Source organism: Schistocerca cancellata, chromosome 12, assembly GCF_023864275.1.
Source record: "Schistocerca cancellata isolate TAMUIC-IGC-003103 chromosome 12, iqSchCanc2.1, whole genome shotgun sequence".
Lineage (NCBI taxonomy): Eukaryota > Metazoa > Arthropoda > Insecta > Orthoptera > Acrididae > Schistocerca > Schistocerca cancellata.
In genome coordinates this window covers 106,023,362-106,048,690 of record NC_064637.1, presented here as the reverse complement: position 1 = coordinate 106,048,690, position 25,329 = coordinate 106,023,362, and the positions used below count along the sequence as shown (strand labels likewise).

Below are 25,329 nucleotides of genomic sequence, written 5' to 3'. Positions count from 1 at the left end.
TGTTAATTACAAAGTTACAATAATCCTACATATTTTTTATGTTTGTTCTTGTGAACTACACTTCTATCAAAAGTATGTAATTGCTTTGGCTACATAACTACCCATAAGTTACACGATCAACTACTTTTTATTACTGGTAAAATGCAGTATATATTCTGTTAAGATGTACATTGAAGCATCAAAGAAACTGGTATAGGCACGTGTATTCCAATACAGACAGACAGAATACGACACTGCGGTCGGCAACGTCTATACAAGACAACAAGTGCCTGACGCAATTGCTAGATACAGTACTGGATGTTTTAGCTGCTGAGAATTTTTCCGTGTTGTATGTCCATGGTCCATGTAACTCTTTTATCCCTGACGTTTCGCCCAAGGCTACGTTGTACATCTCCGGAGTTGCTCCTGGTTGTGCTGAGTCTTGCCGACTGACGAGTCGGACTTTTTTTTTTTTTACTTTATTGTTATTTTAAAGCCTGTACAACTCAGGTAGGCTGGCAGCGGCCCACTACGCCGCTCTTCAGCCATAGCGTTTTACAAGAGTATAAAACATGGTGAATGACAGTAAACAAAATGACGGGCAAAAGAGAGAGGACACAGAGACATAAAAACACGGAGTCGTTCACATGTGACGATAACAACACTGAAAACACGTTGGCACGGCGCACAAAACACTGATGAGTCCGACGACACAAGTGAACGGAGGAGTGGGACGGCGGACACCAAAAACACTATACGACGTCACACACACGAGACACAAAAGGCGACGATCTCCGGCGCGCGAATGTTCACTATACGTGTGCGAGTCCGGGGACCTGCCAAGAGAGGAGGAGGAGGAAGGGGAGTGGGAGAGCGAGAGGGGAGAGCAGAGATGCCACGGGCAGGGGAGATAGGGGGGAGGGAGGAAGGGGGAGAGGAAGCCCGGGGGAAGAGGGGGAAGGGAGGGGAAAAGGAAGGGAAGAGAAGAGAAGGGAGGGAGGGTGCCGAAAGGAAAGGGCACGGGAAGTGGGGAGGGGGGCAGGGTCAAAGTTGATAGGAGGGGTAGATGGAGGGGGCGAGGACATCATCAGGGAGAGGGAGCTGGCGGAAGCCACCTTGTGAGAGGGTATGGAGGGTGGAGAGATGGAGACCGGGTGGGACATGGGAGTACAGGCGCGGCAGCGGGCGGGGGTGGGAGAGGATCGGGGAGACGAGCGGGTGAGGAGGATAGAGTTTACGGGAGGTGTATAGGATTCGTATCCTTTCGAGGAAGAGGAGGAGGTGGGGGAAGGGGATAAGGTCATACAGGATCCGCGTGGGGGAAGGGAGACGGATGCGACAGGCAAGGCGGAGAGCATGGCGTTCAAGGATTTGGAGGGATTTATAAAAGGAAGGGGGGGCGGAGATCCAGGCGGGATGGGCGTAACAGAGGATAGGGCGGATGAGGGACTTATAGGTGTGGAGGATGGTGGAGGGGTCCAGACCCCACGTTCGGCCGGAAAGGAGCTTGAGGAGACGGAGTCGGGAACGTGCCTTGGCTTGGATTGTCTGGAGATGGGGAGTCCAGGAGAGGCGACGGTCGAGGGTGACGCCAAGGTACTTCAGGGTGGGGGTGAGAGCGATGGGACGGCCATAAACGGTGAGATAGAAATCAAGGAGGCGGAAGGAGGGAGTGGTTTTGCCTACAATGATCGCCTGGGTTTTGGAAGGATTGACCTTGAGCAACCACTGGTTGCACCAAGCGGTGAACCGGTCAAGATGGGATTGGAGAAGGTGTTGGGAGCGTCGCAGGGTGGGGGCAAGGGCAAGGAAGGCGGTGTCATCGGCAAACTGGAGAAGGTGGACGGGGGGTGACGGCGGCGGCATGTCCGCCGTGTACAAAAAGTACAGAAGGGGGGAGAGGACGGAGCCTTGGGGCACACCGGCGGAGGGGAAAAAGGTGTAGGAATCGGTGTTATGGATGGTGACATGGGAAGGACGGCGGGAGAGAAAGGAACCGATCAGACGAACGTAGTTAATGGGAAGGGCGAAGGTTTGGAGCTTGAAGAGGAGACCGGAATGCCATACGCGGTCATATGCGCGTTCGAGGTCAAGAGAGAGGAAGATTGCGGAGCGACGGGAATTGAGCTGTTCGGAAAGGAGATGAGTGAGATGAAGGAGAAGATCGTCGGAAGAGTAGACGAGTCGGACGTCGAAGAGTGGCCTAAATAATGTGAAAAGTGGGCGTGGTCTGGTTTTCACGTGATAGCAGAGATAAACCTTGTCAAAGATAATATTTTTTAACTATCGATTATAGTACGTCAAAGATAAAAACTTCTCATCGATTCTGTAGCACCGCAGTCCATAATTTTAACCATAGAGTAAAATTCTCTGGAGTGAGCATTCACACGTGCAGAACAGGTTTTATGTTGTCAACATACGAGGGCTATCCACAAAGTACATTACGTTTTGGAATTAAAAATAAAGTATTGGAAATTTTTTTTATTATATACAGATGAAAGCCGCACTTAAATACTACTTTTCTACATAGTTGCCATTTAAATTAAGGCACTTATCGTAGCGATGGACGAGCTTGGAAATTCCTTCGTCGTAAAATTCGGCCGCCTGCGCCTTCAACCACGTGGTTACCTCTTCTTTTTGGACAGAAAAGGTCTGATTTTTGTGGATTTCTTGGAAAGAGGCACTACAATAAACTCTCAAAGGTATTGCCAAACTCTGCACAACCTCAGAAGAGCAATACAAAACAAGCGCAGGGGAAAGTTGGGCTCAAAGATCTTGCTGATTCACGACCCCACCGGGGCCCACACGGCAAATCCCACTCGTGAAGTTCTCGAATCTTTTAAGTGGGAGTTGTTTCCTCATCCGCCGTACAGTCCCGACCTGGCACCGAGCGACTTCCACTTATTCCCAGCAATGAAGAAGCGGTTGATGACGACGCACAGCTTCAAGAAGAGGTAACCACGTGGTTGAAGGCGCAGGCGGCCGAATTTTACGACGAAGGAATTTCCAAGCTCGTCCATCGCTACGATAAGTGCCTTAATTTAAATGGCAACTATGTAGAAAAGTAGTATTTAAGTGTGGCTTTCATCTGTATATAATAAAAAAATTTCCAATACTTTATTTATTTTTAATTCCAAAACGTAATGTACTTTGTGGATAGCCCTCGTACATTGCTGGCCTGGTCACGTGTTCTTGGGACGTCGTGTGTTTGTCCGTATAGCGCCCTGCATATTTCGAATGTCACTACATCCCTAGTACAGACGGATTCTTTTCGTACGTGTCGTGGATTATTTATATATGTTGCGCAGACATTTTAACAGTATCCATTTGATACCGGGATAAACTACCTACGTAACTTTTAAGGGCAAGTGATATTGCATTCTGCTTCTTTGCGATAGGTGTCACAGTTCAGATGGACTCAATTTTTGGTAGTTTTCGGTATGATACGTCACTTTATAGTATTACAGAGCCTCACGTACATTTTTGCAGTGATAATCTTGCAAAACGACTTGACAGTACTCTAGTACTTTTGCAAGTGTCCGAAAAACACCGAATTTGCCACACATTAGCGATTATATCCCTGCTAATTCGTCCTTTTTTTCTGCTATTTCTGCGTATTTATTTTCTCGTTTTTGCGACCTAAAGCACAATTTTTCTTACTGGTGACACTTTGAAGTATTTATTTAACGCATTTTACGAACTTGCTCCCAATTTACTACATAAATAGTAGACTGAGTAATCTATATGCATAATCGACAAGTCACTGATGAATGCATGGAGGATAGTATTTGCTAGAACAACTAACCATTCCCTTTCCTGTTCCACTAGCAAATTTACGAGAGGAAGCGATTGTTTGTAAGCTTTTGTACGAGTCGTAATATCTATTATACATCGTAGAAAAATAGGTCTACAGAATCAATCCTTAATTATAATGCGTCTCGAAATTTTTAATATATGCAGTGTCTCTTACTAATATGATAACTATAATTAGAGCTACATGGTATGTACCTATGAAAAGTTACTATCCCTCCTTTCACACATTTTTCTTTACATCCGTAGTAACAACAGTGATTCACCACCGTTATTACATTATCAACAAACGGTTAAACATAACAAAAACTCTTGATATTATAAACTTCAAACGCTGCGGAAGGCGCACACGCACAGCGAAGTCCCGAAAACACGTGACAATCCTGGTTTAATGTTGACAACATGCGCAGAACGCAATGCTCACTCCAGAGATATTTACTCTATGATTTTAACAGAAAATAACAATCCATGAAACTCAGTGATATATGGACTGTGGCGCTACACAATCGATGAGAAGTTTTTATCTTTGACGTACTATAATCGATAGTTGAAAAATTTTATGTTTGACAAGGTTTGTCTCTATCACGTGAAATCCAGACCACGCCCACTTTCCACAGTATATAGGCCGCTCTTCGGCGTCCAACTAGTCAGTCGGCAAGACTAAGCACAACCAGGAGAATCTCTGAAGATGTCCAACGTAGCCTTGGACGAAACGTAGAGGATTGAAGAGTTCCATGGACCACGCCCATAAAAGCCGGAAAAATTATAAGCAGCAGATCCATTCTTGCTTCTACAATTGCAGGTTATCAAGATTAAAGTGACTTTCAATGTCGTGTTACAGTCGGCACACGAGCGAAGGGACACAGCATCATCGAGTTAGCGATGAACTGGGGATTTGCCCATACGACCATTTCACGAGTGTACCGTAAATATCAGGAATCCAGTAAAACATCAAATCTCCGACATTGCCAGAAAAAGCTCCTGCAAGAAGGGGACCAACGACGACTGCAGAGAATCGTTCAACGTGACAGAAGCATAACCCTTCCGCAAATTGCTGCAGATTTGAATGCTAGGCCGTCAAAAAGGGTCAGTGTGCGAATCTTTCAACGAAACATCATCGGTAAGAGATTTCGGAGCCAAAGGCCCATTCGTGTACCCTTGATGACTGCATGACATAAAGCTTTACGCATCGCCTCGGGCCGTCAACACCGACTTTGGACCATATGATGATTGGAAATTTGTTGCCTGGTCGGATGTGTCTCATTTCAAATTGTATCTAGCGGATGGACGTATACGGGTATGGAGACAAGCTCGTGAATCCATGGACCCTGCGTGTCGGCAGGGGACTGTTGAAGCTGACGGAGGCTCTGTAATGGTGTGGGACGTGTGGAGTTGGAGTGGTATCAGACCCCAGAAAGGTCTAGATATGACTCTGATAGGTGACATGTTCACAAGTATTCTGTCTGAACATCTGCATCCATTCATGTCCATTGTGCATTCCGACGGACTTGGGCAATTCCAGCAGCACAATACAACCCCCCCAGGCACAGAATTCCTACAAAGTGGCTCCCTGAACACTCTTTTGAGTTTAAACACTTCCGCTGGCCACCAAACTCCCCAGACATGGACAACCATGCAGGATTCTTGGTGTCAGTTCCCTCCAGCACTGCTTCAGACATCAGTCGAGTCCAAGCCACGTTGTGTTGCACCACTTATGTGTGCTTGCGGGTCCCTACACGATATTAGGCAGGTGTACCAGTTTCTTTGGGTTTTCAGTATAAGATAGAGAATGGACTAACACTGAATGGTGTGCGCAAAATAAACAACCAAATAAGGTTTTCAGAAATTACTGCAACCAGTCGCCTTTTATGTAGATGTATTTTATTTAACCATGACCGGTTTCGAGCTGCCTAGCAACTCATCATCAGATGGTATATACATTTAGTGCTTTTTTGTACCCATTGTGTGGGTGGTTGAGTATCTGTGGCTAAACAGAAACGAGAACAAATAATCGCTACATGTGGTACAGTAACACGAAATATTTACAGAATAATTTATGTTTAACGTATAAGAGCAAATAATCACTACATGTGGTACAGTTACATGAAATATTTACAGTTTAATTTACGTTTTGAGGTGTTACTTACAGATAAATCTTTCTGCAGGTATATATATCTCTTTTAGGACGTATTTTTAAAACCATTGTGTCTTGTTTTTCACAATTACACAAGTTAAAACTTTCACTAGATGTATATTACTTTTATGAGGCACTGTTGGAAACATATATCTTGTTTTTCGTAAACATCGCTGAACACACTTAGCCACAGATACGAATACAGGATTTACACATTATAAACAAGCCAAAGATTGCAATATAACTACAGTATCAAAGATTTCAAGTTGACCAGAGGCATTATTAGTCATCGCACACGCTGACAAGAGATTTGTCTTTATTACATATACATCTAGTGAAAGTTTTAACTTGTGTAATTGTGAAAAACAAGACACAATGGTTTTAAAAATACGTCCTAAAAGAGATATATATACCTGCAGAAAGATTTATCTGTAAGTAACACCTCAAAACGTAAATTAAACTGTAAATATTTCATGTAACTGTACCACATGTAGTGATTATTTGCTCTTATACGTTAAACATAAATTATTCTGTAAATATTTCGTGTTACTGTACCACATGTAGCGATTATTTGTTCTCGTTTCTGTTTAGCCACAGATACTCAACCACCCACACAATGGGTACAAAAAAAGCACTAAATGTATATACCATCTGATGATGAGTTGCTAGGCAGCTCGAAACCGGTCATGGTTAAATAAAATACATCTACATAAAAGGCGACTGGTTGCAGTAATTTCTGAAAACCTTTTCACACCACAGTCGCAGTGTTCCACATCCACAATGGATAAAAGTCTTAAACAACCAAATAAACAAAAAAAGAAGTCGTCAGCTGCTAATTTCTCTCTTCTCCACTAATTTAGGCTTCTTTGCCTAGCAATTTTATCAGTACTGCCACTAATATTACTGTTTACTATGTCGTCTACATACGAGGCGTGTTTTTTAAATAAGCACCATTTTGAAATTAAAAAAAGACTTGCTAAGATATCTCAATTTTATTTTTACATGAAAGCCTGTACCTTAATCTAGTTTTCTACATAATTTCCGTCAATACTGAGGCACTTGTCATAACGTTGTACCAGTTTTTGAATATCCTCCTCATAGAAGTCTGCCACCTGACTTGTCAACCACTGCATCACCACTGTTTTGACTTCGTCATCGTCTTGAAGACGCTGACCGCCCAGGTTTTTCTTCAAGTGCAGGAACAGGTGGTAGTCACTGGACACAAGATCGGGGCTGTACGGAAGATGATCTAGAGTTTCCTATCGAAAAGATGTGATGAGATCTTTGGTCCGATTCGCCACATGCGGACGGGCATTGTCTTGCTGCTAAACGATGCCGTTGCTCTACTTCCATGGACTGTTGCTTTGAATCTGGTGTGACATAGGCCACCCATGTTTCATCGCCCGTAACAATTTGGCTTAAGAAATCACCGTCGTTGTGGTACCGCTCAAGGAAAGTCACTGCACTGTCTAAACGTTTGGTTTTGTGCAGACCCGTCAACATTTTCGGTACCCAACGTACGTACAATTTCCGGTAATTCAAGTGCTCGGTCACAATGCCATACAAAACACTACGAGAAACACTAGGAAAGTCATCCCGCAAGGAGGAAATCGTAAAGCGTCTGTTTTCTCTCACCTTGTCCACTTCCTGCACCAAACTTTCATTAACGACCAAAGGACGCCCACTCCGTTGTCCATCGTGCACATTTGTGCTGCCACCTTTAAATGCTATCACCCACTTTCTTACCATTCCATCACTCATAGTGTTTTCACCGTAAACTGCACAGATCTCACGATGAATATCGATCGCTTTTAGGCCTTTAGCACTAAGAAATCAATGACAAGATAAAACAAAAAAACTCTTCACACACACACACACACACACACACACACACACACACACACACACACACACACCACACAAAAAAATATATTATCTCCCACACCAAAACGCGCGCGCGCGCGCGCACACACACAGCACAAAAAAAATATATCACACTAAAATACACACACACACACACACAGCACAAAAAAATATATCACACTAAAATACACACACACAAATGCATACACTAACAGATCACAGATACTTCAATAATTACACTCGGAAAAATTGGCAATAACATTCGATGTTTGGCAAAAGCATTTGACAGTCCGCAACAGAAACCAAAACATTGCATTGAAACAAGCGTTCAGTTCATACTGCTGTGGAATGAGGGAAAAAAACCGCAAATTGGCATTCGTAAGAAGAACAGCGCCAAAAATGCAACAGGAGCGTAATATGTAAGAAATTGTTCATGCAACCTGTAAGTACAGTACAAAACATTACTACTAAATAGGAAGTACCAACCACCAGAACTGTTTGTAAACTATAGGTACAGTGACAAAAATGTAAATTAAATAGCAAAGGTATGCACATATTCCAGGCCACTGATGGTGCCTTGCAGAAAATAAAGGCGAAACGCGTATGGCACTAATTTTGTTTTTTATTCAGTTGCTGTCAGACGGCCCCTAAGTAAAAATTGTCAATATACCGTAATATTACACGCAACTGAGGAAGACAGGACTACAAAAGTTGAAGATGTCAAAATAAAATTGAGATATCTTAGCACATCTTTTTTTTTTAATTTCAAAACGCTACTTACTTAACCCTTTCGTGAGCCGTGGGACTGCTACGGTCGCAGGTTCGAATCCTGCCTCGGGCATGGATGTGTGTGATGTCCTTAGGTTAGTTAGGTTTAAGTAGTTCTAAGTTCTAGGGGACTGATGACCACAGCAGTTGTCCCATAGTGCTCAGAGCCATTTGAACCATTTTTTTGAGCCGTGGGAAACATGCTTCCCACTACAATGAACTCGCTCCTAGTCCCGTGGGATTCACATTTGCCACCTCTGTACGGTGCTACCACCTAGTGAACAGTACAGGGTACTGCTTCCAATCTGAAGTTCCCACCGTTTTTGCTGTACCTTCGTGCAGAGGCATTGTATAGCAGAGTGCTGCTCTGTAGAGGAGCCTTTCAGTGCTGTTTGCCTGACATTTTGAGATTTTTTTTTCCCTCAGAGCTTTAGTATAAGGTAAATACTTTTGATTTACCCAAATTTATGAAGGAAAACGTAAAATTGGAACGAGGAGAATTCCAGTTTGAAACAAAAGGAGCCATTTCTGCAGTAAAATGGATGGATAACCGTCCAGTCACTTTCCTGTCCTCAGTTCATGACCCATGAGAAAACAGCAACAGTGAAAAGGAAATACAAGGATGGTATTAGTACAGAGATTCCTTGTCCTGAAGTTGTGGCAGAATACAACAAAATAATGGGTGGTGTCGATAAGTTTGATCAATTGCGAGAAAGGTATGCTAATGGCAGACGTTCTGTAAAAAGGTGGACAGAATATTTTATTTCCTGGTGGACGTTGCTGCAGTGAACAGCTTTATCCTGTGGAAAATAAGTAAAAGAGAAAGTGGACAGCATGATCAGCTCATATACAGGATTCATCTAGCCAGACAGTTGATAGCTGGCTTCTCATCCCAAAAAAGGCGTGGACAGAAACCCGTCTTTCTGGCAAAAAGGGGTAAAGTACCTGAAGATTTTTGTCATGTGGCTGTAGGGGAGCATCAACCCATTTTAGGAAAAACCTACTGGACGTGCCGTCATTGTAGTACCAAACCTGCGGAAAGGAGCACTCGCTGTGTTTGTACATATTGTCAAATACCACTTTGCATAGACCCATGTTTCAGAAAATTTCATGGCAAGTAATTGTGAACAATCGTTGTAACAAGAGAAGTAAACTTATCAAATAATTACCGCCTATGGAACGTCTATTTTCCAGTAGTCCCAGGGCAACGAGACCATTTAGGATTCGTGCCAAGCATTTGCTTGAGTCTCTTGCTGTGGAGCGTGTGGCACCCCAACTCCAGGGTTCTACCCGCCTGCCTCCCTGGCTGCTCCAGAAGCCCAGCGTCCTTTTAGTCTTGTCAAAGTACCGGAGGAGCTGCACTCCTGCGTTTGTTTTTACCTCCTTATTTTACGATATTTAAAACCACCATCCCGGATGGCTCTAAACAGGGGCACTCTGTTGGTTGTGCTGTTGTTTTCCCTGACCGAGTCGTCAAGTTACGGCTTCCTGCAGCGTTTACCATCTTCGATGCCGAATTGTTTGCGATCTTGCGGGCATTGGAGCAGATGAGATGTGTTCCCAGTCTTAAGTTTCTCATCTGTTCTGACTCCCTGAGTGCCCTTCAGACCATGCAACACTTGTACCGAGCGGATACGGTCGTCCAGAACATCCATGATGCTCTATTCCGCCTGCAACGGCAGGGGAAGGTGGTTTCTTTCTGCTGGGTGCTGGAGCACGTGGGTATTAGGGGAAACGAACTGGCGGATGTGGCTGCCAAAGATGCATGTTCCCTCCCTCACGTTGTTGAATGTGCCATCCCCCTCCATGCTGTTACCTCCCTTTTGCGTTTTCGTGTTATGCGTCAATGTGAAGAGGAGTGGCTGGCATTCGGTGAAAATAAGCTGCGTCTGGTCAAGGCCACCACGCGGCCATGGCGTACGTCCTACCAGTCATGCAGGCGGGATGAGGTTCTCCTCACTCGCCTCCGCATCGGGCACAGTCCCTTAATGCATGGTTTTTTACTCCGGCAGGAGGACCCCCCAATCTGCAGTGCTTATGGCGTCCAGATTACTGTCCGCCACATTTTACTTGACTGTCTTTTATTCTCTGACCAGAGGGCGGTGGTTTCCTTGCCACCGGATTTGCCCTATATTTAGCTAGACGACGCAACGACTGTGGTTAAGGTCTTATGGTTTTGTGTCCTGTCTTATTTGTTGCCTCGGATTTTAGGGAGAGGACTTTAATGTGCTGCTGGGTGACTGGCTCACCCAGGGTTTGGGTAAGAGGTCCGGCAGACATGATTACCTACTTGTTTCACTTCGATTTCTGTTCTCTTTTTCTTGTGTTTCCTATCCTTTCTTAGTGCGTTTCGTCTCCTCTTGTTTTGCCTCTGTATGTGAGGATTTGGAACCGCGTCAGATCTGTCTTTTAGCCGTTCTCCTTGTTCACTGTCCATCTTCGTCCCTTCACCGCATGTGTTCCTGTTTCTATGCGTTTGGGCGCTGATGACCATGCTGTTTAGCACCCGAAAACCTCAAACCACACGCACACGCACACATGCACACAGGCACACGCACACGCACACGCACACGCACACATGCACACGCACACATGCACACAGTTATTGTCATTTAACTCCAAGGAAGGGCAGTGGGAAGAATACTTCCCACCTTGTTGTGTGATGTCACTTTCACAGTTGGAGCAAATTTGATATTCTGTATGATAAATATACCTATCTGTTAACTACTATCTGCTCTTCTTTCATTAAAAAAACTGCTCAATAAATTTGCCCACGAAAGGGTTAAAAAACACGCCTCGTAGTGCAACAAAACTAGCGAACCGTAGTGACTGCTACTTAATTGCACGTGGTCCTCGCACATACCGTCATCCAGCGCGCCCAGCGCCGAGCGGCCTCCAGCTCGGGGCAGCCCCAGTCCCGGGATTCCATCAGCTCGAGGTCCCGCACCAGCCGGTAGAAGGCTCGCCGCTTGCGGAAGAAGAGCCCCGCCTTCAGGACCCCGGAGCTGATCTCGAGCGTGTGCATGAGCGTGTGCGAGATGCCGGCCACGTCGCCGCGCGCCGAGTACACGCTGAGCAGGCAGACTGCCACGTAGGCGGCGCCGCACAGCTGCACCAGCGCAGCGTACACCAGGTAGGGGGTTCCCCGCGCGCGCGGCCAGAGCCCGCCCAGCGTCAGGTAGCGCACGTGGCCAGCCAGCGCGCGGGTCCCGCCATTGTGTTCCTCCCCCGACCGCGCTGCTCGACCTGACGGCTCCTGCGACGAAACCAATCAAAGACGAGCTAGCAACAACTGTGCAATATCGCCTTACAACGCATACACTACTGGCCATAAAATTGCTACACCAAGAATAAATGCAGATGATAAATGGGTATTCATTGGACAAATATATTACACTAGAACCGACGTGTGCTTACATTTTCACGAAATTTGGGTGCATACATCCTGAGAAATCAGTACCCAGAATAACCACATCTGGCCGTAATAACGGCTTGATACGCCTGGGCATTGACTCACAGCTTGGATGGCGTGTACAGGTACAGCTGCCCATTCAGCTTCAACACGATCCACAGTTCATCAAGGATAGTGACTGGCGCATTGTGACGAGCCAGTTGCTCAGCCACCATTGACCAGACGTTTTCAATTGGTGAGACATGTGGAGAATGTGCTGACCAGGGCAGCAGTCGTACATTTTCTGTATCCAGAAAGGCCCGTAGAGGACCTGTAACGTGCGGTCGTGCATTATCCTGCTGAAATGTGGGGTTTTGCGGGGATCGAATGAAAGGTAAAGCCACAGGTCGTAACACATCTGAAATGTAACGTCCACTGTTCAAAGTGCCGTCAATGCGAACAAGATGTGTAACCAATGGCACCCCATACCATCACGCCGGGTGATACGCCAGAATGGCGATGACGTATACATGCACGCGTCATCGCGATGTCACCAATCATGGATGCGACCATCATTATGCTGTAAACACCACCTGGATTCATCCGAAAAAATGTCGTTTTGCCATTCATCCACTAAGGTATGTCGTTGAGTACACCATCGTAGGCGTTCCTGGCTGTGATGCAGCATCAAGGGTAACCGCAGCCACGGTCTCAGAGCTGACAGTCCATGCTGCAGCAATCGTCGTCGAACTGTTCGCACAGATGGTTGTTGTCTTGCAAATGTCCCCATCTGTTGACTCAGGGATCGAGACGTGGCTGATCAATCCATTACAGCCATGCGGGTAAGATGCCTGTCATCTCGACTGCTGGTGATACGAGGCCGTTGGGATCCAGCACGGCGTTTCGTATTACCCTCCTGAACCCACCGATTCCATATTCTGCTAACAGTCATTGGATCTCGAACAACGGGAGCAGCTTCTGTAAAGTTTAGAAGGTAGGAGACGAGGTACTGGCAGAAGTAAAGCTGAGTACCGGGCGTGAGTCGTGCTTCGGTAGCTCAGATGGTAGAGCACTTGCCCGCGAAAGGCAAAGGTCCCGAGTTCGAGTATCGGTCGGGCACACAGTTTTAATCTGCCAGGAAGTTTCACTATGGGATTTAACTTCTGAAGTCATCAGTCCCCTAGACTTAGAACTACTCAAGCCTAACTAACCTAAGGACATCACACACACCTATGCCCGAGGCAGGATTCGAACCTGCGACGGCGGCAGCAGCAGATCAGTTCCGGACTGAAGCGCCTAGAACCGCACGGCCACACACCCGGCGCCCACATAACAGAGACCTACACTACTGGCCATTAAAATTGCCACACCAAGAAGAAATGCAGATGATAAACGGGTATTCATTGGACAAATATATTATACTAGAACTGACATGTGATTGCATTTTCGCGCAGTTTGGCTGCATAGATCCTGAGAAATCAGTACCCAGAACAATCACCTCTGGTCTTAATAGTGACCTTGATACACCTGGGCATTGAGTCAAACAGAGCTTGGGTGGCGTGTACAGGTACAGCTGCCCATGCAGCTTCAACACAATACAACAGTTCATCAAGAGTAGTGACTGGCGTATTGTGACAAGCCAGTTGCTTGGCCACCATTCACCAGACGTTTTCAGTTGGTGAGAGATCTGGAGAATGTGCTGACCAGGGCAGCAGTCGAACATTTTCTGTACCCAGAAAGACCCGTACAGGGCCTGCAACATGCGGTCGTGCATTATCCTGTTGAAATGTAGGGTTTCGCAGGGATCGAATGAAGGGTAGAGCCACGTGTCGTAACACATCTGAAATGTAACGTCCACTCTTCAATGTGCCGTCAATGCGAACAAGAGGTGACCAGTCTCAATACCGCGTCCCTCATGAGATGCGAAAGACTTATCCCGGAATTGACCGCCCTGTAGGTGTACTCAGTTTAATGACCACACTTCGCCATCTGCGATTTCGTGTAACTTAATGTCCATTTGTTAGTCTGATTATACACCGCAGCTATTTAAAATTCGCCCCTATATTTTTCACAACGCACAATTGGCACTTCTTTACTTTTTTTTTCTAAGAGTAAGAGGAAAAAAATAAGCCGTATCATCGGCTTAGTCGATATAAAGCAAAACACCTTAATATGCCCAATTTTACCTCTTCTTACAGGATCGGCTAGCTTACTCATTAATTTACTACATATTATTTCCAATAACACTAAACAGGTATCGCCGGTATATGTTAATTGTATTCAAAAGCATGTTACTATTATTATGACCGACCAAATCGTAAGAAATCGCGCAGCGTGCGTTTTTAACGATAACTTTACACTATTCAAGTTCCGTTACAGCTATCTTGACTCGTAATGTTACACAGCTGTCAGCGTGTTAAATGAATTATTACAGGGTAATTGAATAACTAAAAACTAAAAAAAAGCTCCGTCTGAACAGGCCTTGGAAGGCCCAACGGTACCGACCGGCCGCCGTGTCATCCTCAGCACACAGGCGTCACTGGATGCGGATATGGAGTGGCATGTGGTCAGCAAACCGCTCTCCCGGCCGTATATCAGTTTACGAGGTGCTATCCAAAATTTTCAGGAATTGTGCTGCCATCTGTTGAAAACCTTACCTTTGGACTAATGGTCGCCATCACCCTTGAAGTAGTTCCCATCTGCACGTACACACCGGTATCGTCGCTTCTGCCACTAGTCAAACGTTTTCTGGAAGTGCTGTTCTTTGAAGGTGTTTATCACTGCCAGTGATGCTTCTTGAATCCTCTCTAGAGTGTCGAACCATTTCTCTAGTGTCGAACCGACAGCCTTTCAACTTGTTTCAGTTTTGGGAATGGTGCTAAGTCGCAAAGTGCCAAGTCTGACGAGTGTGGTGGGTGGGGTACAACCGCCATGTTGTTTTTTGCCAAAAAGGTCCTGGTGAGCAAGGACGTGTGACGGGGTGCACTGTCGTGATGCAGCAGCCAGTTCCCTTGACGCAACAGTTCGGTCCATCATCGCCGCACGTTTTCATGGAGCCGTCGCAAAACGTCACAGTAGTAGGCGGAATTCACTGTTTGGTTGGGTGGGACGAATTCCTCGTGCACAATTCCCTTGGTATCAAAGAAAACGATGATCATGCTCTTCACTTTACCCTTCACCTGTCTAACTTTTTTGGGTCTCGGAGAGCCCGGGCTCTTCCACTGGGATGAATGTTGCATTGTCTCTCGGTCATAACCATAAATCCAGCTCTTGTCGCCTGTGATAACCCGTGACTAGCAGGTTGGATAATCAGATGTGGTCTGACGAAGGTCTGCGCACACTTCAACATGCTGTGCCTTCTGATCGGCAGTCGAGATACTCGGCACAAATTTTGCGCAGACACGATGCATACCCAATTCATCTGTCAACATTCATTGACATGTCCCATAACCAATACCCACTTCATCTGCAAGGTCTTGAATGGTTCAACGTCGATCCACACGAACCATTCGTTGAAGTTTGGCAACAATGTCTGGCTTTGTGCGGCTAACAGGCCTTCCAGTGTGAGCATCATCTTCGACGTCTGTACGGCTGGCCCTGAACCGAGCATACCACTCGAACACACGAACACGGCTCATGCTCTGTCCCCCAAACACTTGTTGAATCATTGCAAGGGTCTCTGAAGCACTTTTCCCCAGATTCGCACAGAATTTGATACACACGCGCTGTTCTGTTCGCGGATCCATCATAATATCGCCACACACCAAACACAGAGTATTACGGACATCACTGTGGACACGCAACACGTCCTCCCAGTTGAATGCCACTCCGCACACTGACTCATCAGATACGCAGCTCTCGTTACCTAGCGGTGCAAAGACCTACTACTCCTGCTTTCCAGATGGCAGCACCAGTCCCGAAAATTTTGGATTCCATCTCGTACGTGACCGGAGTCACTACTTCTCAATCAAGTAGCTCCTCAGTTTGCCTCACAAGGGCCGAGTCCACTCCGCTTGCCAACAGCACTCGGCAGAATGGATGGTCCCCCCCTGCGGGTCCGGGGATTAGAATAGGCCCGAGGTATTCCTGCCTGTCGTGAGAGGCGACTAAAAGGAGTCCATTCCCCTCACGGGGGTAGTTAGCGCCTGCGTCCGGAGACGGACGGTTCCACGACCTATAATTGTGGTCTTTTTGGTTTTTCACTTCTCGTTTCTTCCTTCCTTTTGTTGGTTCCTTTCTTTGCTCTTCTCCACCTCACTGTCTTCCTTACTCTTTTCCTTGCTTTCTCCTTGCCTTCTCATTGCCTTCTTCTCCTTGCCTTCTCATTGCCTTCTTCTCCTTGCCTTCTCTGGTCTCCGCCTCGGCGTTTGAGACAGTCTGTCCTCTTTCTCCCTCCCTCTCTCTCTTCTTTTTCCTCTTCTTCCTTCCTCCCTGTGCGTGCCTGAAGGCCGACACACGCGTTCGCACGCGTAGCCGGTGACGGGGTAACGCGTAATTCACCGCCCTGGGTAGACATGTAAGGCACGCGCGTACCCCCTGGTAAAGGCCAGGCCTGGGGAGGGGTGAATGCCTGAGCTGATACCTTCTGACCATGCCGATTGGTCCGTCTGTTTCTCGGGAGGTGTGACCTGAGGTGTAAACATTCACCTAAGGCGGGACTGCCCTCTGAGAGGGTCCCCACAAGGAAGGAGCGCGCCATCGGAGACGCTGGCAATCATGGGGGATTCCTCCGCAATGGATTCCACTCCATCTCTCTCGACTTCTGCCCAAAAACGGAAACGTGACCAGCCACCAGTGACAAAAGTACTACCGCCTGCCCCGCAGTTCCTCGTCGTTTCTCGATCTGAGGACGGAAAGGATTTTTCCTCTGTCAACCCTTTCGTTATCCAGAAGGGCGTAGATGCCATAGCCGGATCTGTCAAATCTTGTACCAGGTTGCGTAACGGTACGTTATTACTAGAAACTGAGAGTGCCTTTCAGGCACAAAAACTGCTTCGGGCCACACTCCTGTACACGTTCCCTGTCCGGGTGGAGACCCACCGAACTTTGAATTCGTCTCTTGGTGTAGTCTATACTAGCTCCCTCGACGGATTGACTGACGAGGAGATTCAATCTTTCCTCGCTGAGCAGGGCGTGACGGCTGTCCATAGGGTCATGAAAAAGGTCAACAATGACCTTGTACCGACCCGGACACTTTTCTTGACCTTCGATAGTGTTAAGCTGCCATCGCGCATCAAGGCGGGCTACGAGGTTATTTCTGTTCGCCCCTATGTCCTGACACCTACGCGCTGCTACCAGTGTCAGTGTTTCAATCACACTCGACAGTCTTGTTCCAATGCGGCTAAATGTGTCACTTGTGGCAGGAATGCCCATGAGGGTGACTGTCCACCTCCGTCTCCTCGTTGTGTGAACTGTCAGGGTGACCATGCCGCATCCTCCCGTGACTGTCCTGTCTATAAGGAAGAACGCTGTATCCAAGAAATTCGGGTCAAAGAGAAAGTGTCCACCTCGGCTGCTCGCAAGCTATTGGCTAGTAGGAAGCCCGCGCTGCTCCCAGCTGGGAAATACAGTACTGTCCTCGCCTCTCCTCGGACTACTAGGGAGGTGGCAACCCAGACATGCGATCTGACCTTCAGCACCACGGTCGTCCGTTCGGCCAGTGCTAAGATCGCGCGGTCGACGTCTCCTCTTCCTCCCATCACCCCACAGACACCAGCCCCTTCATCAGCTTCTGCTAAGACGAAGACCCCGAAGTCAGATGCACGGGCCTTCAAGAAGGAACCATCCCGTGCAGACTTCCTACGTACCTCGACCTCCCAGCCTTCGACCGGTACTTCCACCAAACGTCCTTCCAAGAAGGCTCATAGGAAGCACAGTTCTCCTTCTCCGCCACGGCGCATTTCTTCTCCTGCGCCACCCAGCGGTTGCCGCCCCAGGCCGTCATCCGTTTCGCCTGGCCGCACCGCTGGTAGCCGAACATCTGGCCGTTCACCGGCAGAGGAAGCTCCCCCTCCCAGCCATCCTCCCAAGATGGCCGATGAACCTATAGACCCAATGGACGATGACTGTCCGCCTACTGATAGCGGCGGCAGTGCTCGCTCGAAGCCAGGCCCTCAGCGGCCTTCGAGGTGACCCCTTCTTTCATCTTCCTTTTCTTACGATGGCACTTATTCACTGGAATATTCGCAGCATTCGCTCCAACCGAGAGGACATGAAGTTGCTGCTCCGCTTGCACCGTCCGCTCTTCGTAGCCCTCCAGGAAACGAAGCTACGCCCATGCGATCAAATTGCCTTGGCACACTACACCTCTGTGCGTTTTGACCTACCCCCTGTGGTAGGTATCCCAGCTCATGGAGGGGTTATGTTGCTGGTCCGGGATGATATTTACTACGATCTCATCACGTTGCACACTGGCCTGCAGGCAGTTGCCATCCGCATTACTCTCCCCACTTTTACATTTTCCATTTGTACCGTTTACACTCCATCATCATCTGCCATTACCAGGGCAGACATGATGCAACTTACTGCTCAGCTACCTGCACCATTTTTGTTAACTGGAGACTTCAATGCCCACCATCCCCTTTGGGGATCTCCAGCATCCTGCCCGAGGGGCTCCTTGTTAGCAGACCTTTTCAACCAGCTCAATCTTGTCTGCCTCAATACTGGCGCCCCTACTTTTCTTTCGGACACATCTCACTCCTATTCCCATTTAGACCTCTCTATATGTACTCCCCAACTTGCACGCCGGTTTGAGTGGTATGCACTTTCTGATACATATTCGAGCGACCACTTCCCGTGTGTTATCCATCTCCTGCAGCATACCCCCTCTCCGTGCTCCTCTAGTTGGACCGTCTCCAAGGCAGACTGGGGGCTCTTCTCTTCCAGGGCGACCTTTCAGGATCAAACCTTCCCAAGCTGCGATCGTCAGGTCGCACACCTCACGGAAGTCATTCTCGCTGCTGCTGAATATTCCATCCCTCACCCTACTTCTTCTCCACGTCGCATACCGGTCCCCTGGTGGACCGCAGCATGTAGAGACGCTTTACGTGCTCGTCGACGTGCTTTACGCACATTTAAACGCCACCCTACAGTGGCGAATTGTATCAATTATAAACGATTACGTGCTCAGTGTCGTCGTATTATCAAAGAAAGCAAGAAAGCCAGCTGGGCTGCTTTCACAAGCACCTTCAACAGTTTTACTCCTTCTTCTGTTGTCTGGGGTAGCCTGCGCCGGCTATCTGGCACTAAGGTCCACTCACCAGTTTCTGGCTTGACGGTCGCGAATGACGTCCTTGTGGCCCCTGAGGATGTCTCCAATGCCTTCGGCCGCTTTTTCGCAGAGGTTTCGAGCTCCGCTCATTACCACCCTGCCTTCCTCCCCCGCAAACAGGCAGAGGAGGCTAGGCCACCTAACTTCCGCTCCTCGAATTGTGAAAGTTATAATGCCCCATTCACCATGCGGGAACTCGAAAACGCACTTGGCCGATCACGGTCCTCCGCTCCAGGGCCTGATTCTATTCATATTCAGATGCTGAAGAACCTTTCTCCTGCGGGTAAAGGTTTTCTTCTTCGTACATACAATCGCATCTGGATTGAGGGACATGTTCCCGCATGCTGGCGCGAGTCTATTGTTGTCCCGATTCCTAAGCCGGGGAAGGACAAGCACTTGCCTTCCAGTTATCGACCTATCTCGCTTACCAGCTGTGTCTGTAAAGTGATGGAGCGAATGGTTAACTCTCGATTGGTTTGGCTGCTCGAGTCTCGACGCCTACTTACCAATGTACAATGTGGATTTCGTAGGCGCCGCTCTGCTGTTGACCATCTGGTTACCTTGTCGACCTTCATTATGAATAACTTCTTGCGGAAGCGCCCGACCGCGGCTGTGTTCTTTGATTTGGAGAAGGCTTACGACACCTGTTGGAGGGCGGGCATTCTCCGCACCATGCATACATGGGGCCTTCGCGGTCGCCTCCCTCTTTTTATTCGTTCCTTTTTAATGGATCGACAGTTCAGGGTACTTGTGGGTTCTGTCCTGTCAGACTCCTTTCGCCAGGAGAATGGGGTGCCACAGGGCTCAGTTTTGAGCGTCGCTCTCTTCGCCATCGCGATCAATCCAATAATAGATTGCCTCCCAGCTGATGTATCGGGCTCCCTTTTCGTGGACGATTTTACCATTTATTGCAGCGCGCAGTGTACACGTGTCCTGGAGCGCTGTCTTCAGCGTTCTCTTGACCGTCTTTACTCCTGGAGTGTCGCCAATGGCTTCCGTTTTTCTGCCGAGAAGACGGTCTGTATTAACTTCTGGCGCTACAAAGAGTTTCTCCCACCGTCCTTACGACTCGGTCCCGTTGCTCTCCCACTCGTGGAGACAACCAAATTTTTAGGCCTTACCTTTGACAGGAAACTTAGCTGGTCTCCACATGTGTCATATTTGGCCGCCCGTTGTACCCGTTCTTTAAATGTCCTCCGTGTTCTCAGTGGTATGTCGTGGGGAGCGGATCGAACCGTCCTCCTTCGTTTATATCGGTCGATCGTCCGCTCCAAGCTGGATTATGGGAGCTTCGTATACTCCTCTGCACGGCCATCCATCTTACGCCGCCTCAACTCCATACAACATCGGGGTTTACATCTTGCGATCGGAGCGTTTTATACTAGTCCCGTAGAGAGTCTTCATGCTGACGCTGGCGAATTGCCACTCACCTACCGACGCGATATACTGCTTTGTCGGTATGCCTGTCGGCTACTGTCAATGCCCGACCACCCGTCTTACCGTTCCTTTTTTGACGACTCTCTCGACCGTCAATACGGGTTGTATGTCTCTGCCCTGCTACCCCCTGGAGTTCGCTTTCGTCGCCTCCTTCAACACCTTAATTTTTCACTCCCTGCAACCTTTCGAGTGGGCGAGAGCCACACGCCACCTTGGTTCCAGGCTCAGGTCCGCGTTCACCTTAGCTCGCTCCCAAAAGAGGTTACCCCCGGTTCGGTCTACCACTCCCGTTTTGTGGAACTTCGTTCGAAGTTCATCAATATGACCTTCATTTATACAGATGGCTCTAAGACCAATGACGGGGTCGGGTGTTCTTTTATTGTCGGGGCACAAAGTTTCAAATACCGGCTCCATGGCCATTGTTCGGTCTTCACAGCTGAGCTCTTTGCCCTCTACCAGGCTGTTCTTTACATCTGCCGCCACCGACATTCTGCTAATGTCATCTGCTCCGATTCCCTGAGCGCCATCCAGAGCCTCAGTGATCCGTATCCGGTTCACCCTTTCGTGCACCGGATCCAACGCTCTCTTCGGCAGCTGGTGGACGTCGGTTCTCCGGTTAGCTTTATGTGGGTCCCTGGCCATGTCGGTATCCCTGGGAACAAAGCTGCAGATGCCGCGGCCAAGGCTGCGGTCCTCCAGCCTCGGACAGCTTCTTGTTGTGTCCCTTCGTCCGATTTTAGCAGGGTTATTTGTCGGCGCATTTTATCGCTGTGGCATGCCAATTGGGCTGCCCTTACAGCAAACAAGCTTCGGGCGTTGAAACCTCTTCCCGTGGCTTGGACGTCCTCCTCACGCCCTTCTCGGCGGGAGGAGGTAGTTTTGGCCCGGTTAAGAATTGGACACTGCCGGTTCAGCCATCGCCATCTGCTGACGGCTGCGCCGGCGCCGTTCTGCCCATGTGGGCACTTGCTGACGGTTAGACACATTTTAATGTCGTGTCCGTATTTTAACGCACTGCGTCTCGATCTTAACCTGCCATGTACTTTAGATGCCGTTTTAGCGGATGACCCACGAGCAGCTGCTCGTGTTCTTCGTTTTATCAATTTGACAAACCTCACTAAGGACATTTGATGATGCTGTTTTTTAAATCTATGCCTGTCAGTCTGTCTTTTATCGTGTTTTCCATTTTAGTTGTTGTTTTAAACTTGTGCCTCGCGGTGCATTCTTAACGTCGTCAGGGCGCTAATGACCATTGAAGTTGTGCGCCCTAAAACCACAAAAAAAAAAAAAAAATGGATGGTCACCCATCGAAGTACTAGCCCAGCTCGACAGCGCTTAACTTCGGTAATCTGATGGGAACAGGTGTTACCACTGCGGCAAGGCCGTTGGCAAATTGAATAACGCCGCAGAATAATTTTGTATGCTGTCAGGTTTCTTGACTTAAACGGCTAGATTAATATTTGAAACACACTTCTTCTTACTTTTATGTTCTGTAGCAAACTAGGGTTGCCTCCGGTGTTGCATGAGTCAGTAATCCAAGAGATCCGCTCGTTTTCTTTTTAGTCGAATCATATGTATAGTTCATTAGCAGGCTCTAATACGAATCTTTCCATACGATTTAATAAAATGTTGTTTCTGGGAAGAAAATGTTTTAGGAAATCTGGTGTCTGAGATTCTCATAATAAATGCTATTTTTTGTGCGATACTTTGCCCGATTTCTAGTTCACAACTGAAAAACAGATTCTGTTTCGTCGCTATCTACTTCCAGAGTAACGCAAAGTACTTTGATGCGGTATTCCCGCACACCCACCGTCTTCGCGACGTTTTCCCCCGGCAGTGGAGCTGATCTCGAAAGTTGGTGTATATATTGTCCCTGCTAGTTAAGAACCATTCCCTGCCGTGTGGGTCGGGCATAAAACATTTCTGAATCACATAGTAAATCCAGTCGTGTGAACTAGCCGTTGATAACTGATCGCATTTTTTCCAGAGATAATTCATACACTTTCAAACACGACGGATCCAAAGACATTTTTGTTTTTTATTACTCTGGAGTAAGATATCAATTGAGTTCCAGTCTGTTTTTACTAATTTCTTTCGCTGAGTAATTTGATTTAGTTACTTTAGCAGTCTGTATGCCTTCGTTGAATCCTATTAAATATGTTCATAAAAGGTTTATCAGCTTCCTTCAATAACCCTTGAATGTTCACATATGATTGTCTATGCCCTATCTGATTATGGAATTTAGTAAACACTGGAAATGTCTCGTATATTTCTGTTTTATTGATACAATAAGTTCTTAAATTAATGTGAGGTAGCACTGGGGGATCAATGAAAGGAGAATTCATCCTAGTGTGTATTGTTTCAGTGTGATGGCAGTCAATACCACATTCCTTCGTGTACCTATCACCAAAGATATGTTTTCCCATGAAACTGACCTTTGCCATTAATGTCCAATAAATTATAAATATTTCTCTGGGTCTTACAATGTCTAAGCTTCTCAATTCTCACGACACGGTATTAATTATGGGCTCGAATCCTTTCAATGTCGGTTCAGCACAAGTTTAGTCTTTCAACGGGCACTATTTTTTACTTCTCGTTTATTAGCGGAATCACCTTGACAACGAGCGGTAAAGCTACTAGTGTGATAAGGTCCAAATAATTTTCGGTCCCAATACTCTTTAATAATTCGCATACATCGAATGAAGTCCTAATTCAACTTAAGTTTTCGTATTGTCAATAATTCTCTTCACAATCGTAAATATACGATCGTAGCATTTCGTTTAACACGTACAATCACCATTCACTTGAATATCAATGTTCGTACACCCAGTCACCTCTAATCGACTCCGTTTCTGAATTTATCCCAAAATGATCCATTCTCCACCACTCCAATGTCTAATCCAGTTCTCAGAACGTAATTTAATTAGGCTTCTAATCCCAAAATTCCGACTACCACGGAAGAACGGCACACACTCGCCATCGCTGAAAACAAAGAGAGACCTAACAATGCTTAGCCTTGGTTTATATTTTACATTCAAAACAATCCCTTTGTACTACTTTGCGTTACTCTATTTCTAATATCTATTCTTTGTAAAATTTTAACTATTACTTCGAAATACTATTACCGTTTTTTTGACCCTTAGGTCGTTTCGTATTACAGAATTTAATTCGTTTATGTATAACCACTCTCTAAAGAACGGTTATAATAGGTCACGAAGAATAACAATTAAAAGTATTAGTTATTCTATTAACCTTTTGTTGCCTGTTGGCACTTCTAAATATACACTTTTCGATCCTTTTCTATTCTGATAGCACACATTTCTCACATTGTGAGCTGCTGGTACGTTGAAGTACATGTTCATGTTGAGTGGGCCTCTAGACCACGTTGGATACTCTTTGGTGACAGCGAAGTTTGCTTTGGAGAGATTGCGTTTGTTTTGTTTATCTTCATGCAACTGTTAGAAATTTCTGTGTTAACTAGTACAGTATGATGAACATTAGGTTATATTGTCTACTCGATCAGCTATTTTGTTAACCCTGCTGTTCTGTTCGGGTCTATATTACCCGAAACGGTTATAAATTTCGTTTCTTTTGATTTAAATATCAAAATAACTTTATGGAATTTTGTGACTTTGCCTTAAAATGCAAGGGCAGTGCGTAGCTAAAAAAGTTTTAAAATATTCTAAGTCATGTGGTCATAAATCTTAAGAGTCACATACGTAATGTTCGAGTCGATGTGATCCGACATTAATACTTTCTGGTTCTCTCATATTTTATAGTAGTAACGACTTTCATTGTTCATACTTACTCTCAACATTCAACAAGTCATCAAAGGCGCTGCGTTCACAACAATGGACTTGTCATTACGACTTGTTAACTGTTCAAATTATCTATTGTTTCTGCTCAGTTTGTGTTGTCTTGGTTCAAATGGCTCTGAGCACTATGGGACTCAACTGCTGAGGTCATCAGTCCCCTAGAACTTAGAACTACTTAAACCTAACTAACCTAAGGACATCACACACACCCATGCCCGAGGCAGGATTCGAACCTGCGACCGCAGCAGCAGCGCGTCTCCGGGCTGGAGCGCGCAGAACCGCACGGCCACCGCGGCCGGCTTTGTGTTGTCTATCGTTTGTGATGAGTCTAAAGTGTGACATCATGGCGATTACTGACGCTGAGTGGGAAGAATTAGTAAATAGCTCAAAAGATGAAGGACCACTTTCCGAGTCGTTCAGTTAGGAGAAATAATGCCATGATATGGATCTAAGAGTAAGACTTTTGAGATGTGTAGGACGAGAGAAAAATATGTTGAAGCATGGAACGCTGTTGGTCACAGCCTGACTTTACATATATTATTCCCAGACGAATTAGTTTGTGCTGCCAAAGTTTTCAGCAAACCTTGGCAGCTTTTTACCCACAATAAATGAAAGCAAGTCGTAGTATCACAAACTTGGTACAATACATACATACATACATACATACATACATACATACATTAATCCTTGTTGCATAGATCATGAATACGACATTTCGTAATGATGTGGAACGTGTCACTTTCACCTAAGTTTTCTTTACACAAAATAATTAATTGTTTTCAATTGCAGTTCATATCTAAAAATTCATCTATTGAATAGGAGTTGTCATTCAGAAATTATTTTAATTTGCTTTTAAATGTTG

At 46.6% G+C, this 25,329-nt stretch overlaps 1 protein-coding gene across 1 annotated transcript in view; it reads right to left on the bottom strand.

The window, feature by feature from the left end:
* The window catches only part of LOC126109492 (odorant receptor Or2-like), a 134,563-nt gene extending 110,549 nt beyond the window's left edge, over positions 1 to 24,014 (bottom strand). Inside the window, exons 1-2 of the mRNA XM_049914517.1 lie at positions 23,979 to 24,014; positions 11,418 to 11,810 (exon numbers count right to left, since the gene is read on the bottom strand). Coding sequence (XP_049770474.1) covers positions 11,418 to 11,810; positions 23,979 to 24,014 — 429 coding nt within the window. The remainder of the gene's footprint in view (positions 1 to 11,417; positions 11,811 to 23,978) is intronic.
* Between the last annotated feature and the right edge of the window lie 1,315 nt (positions 24,015 to 25,329).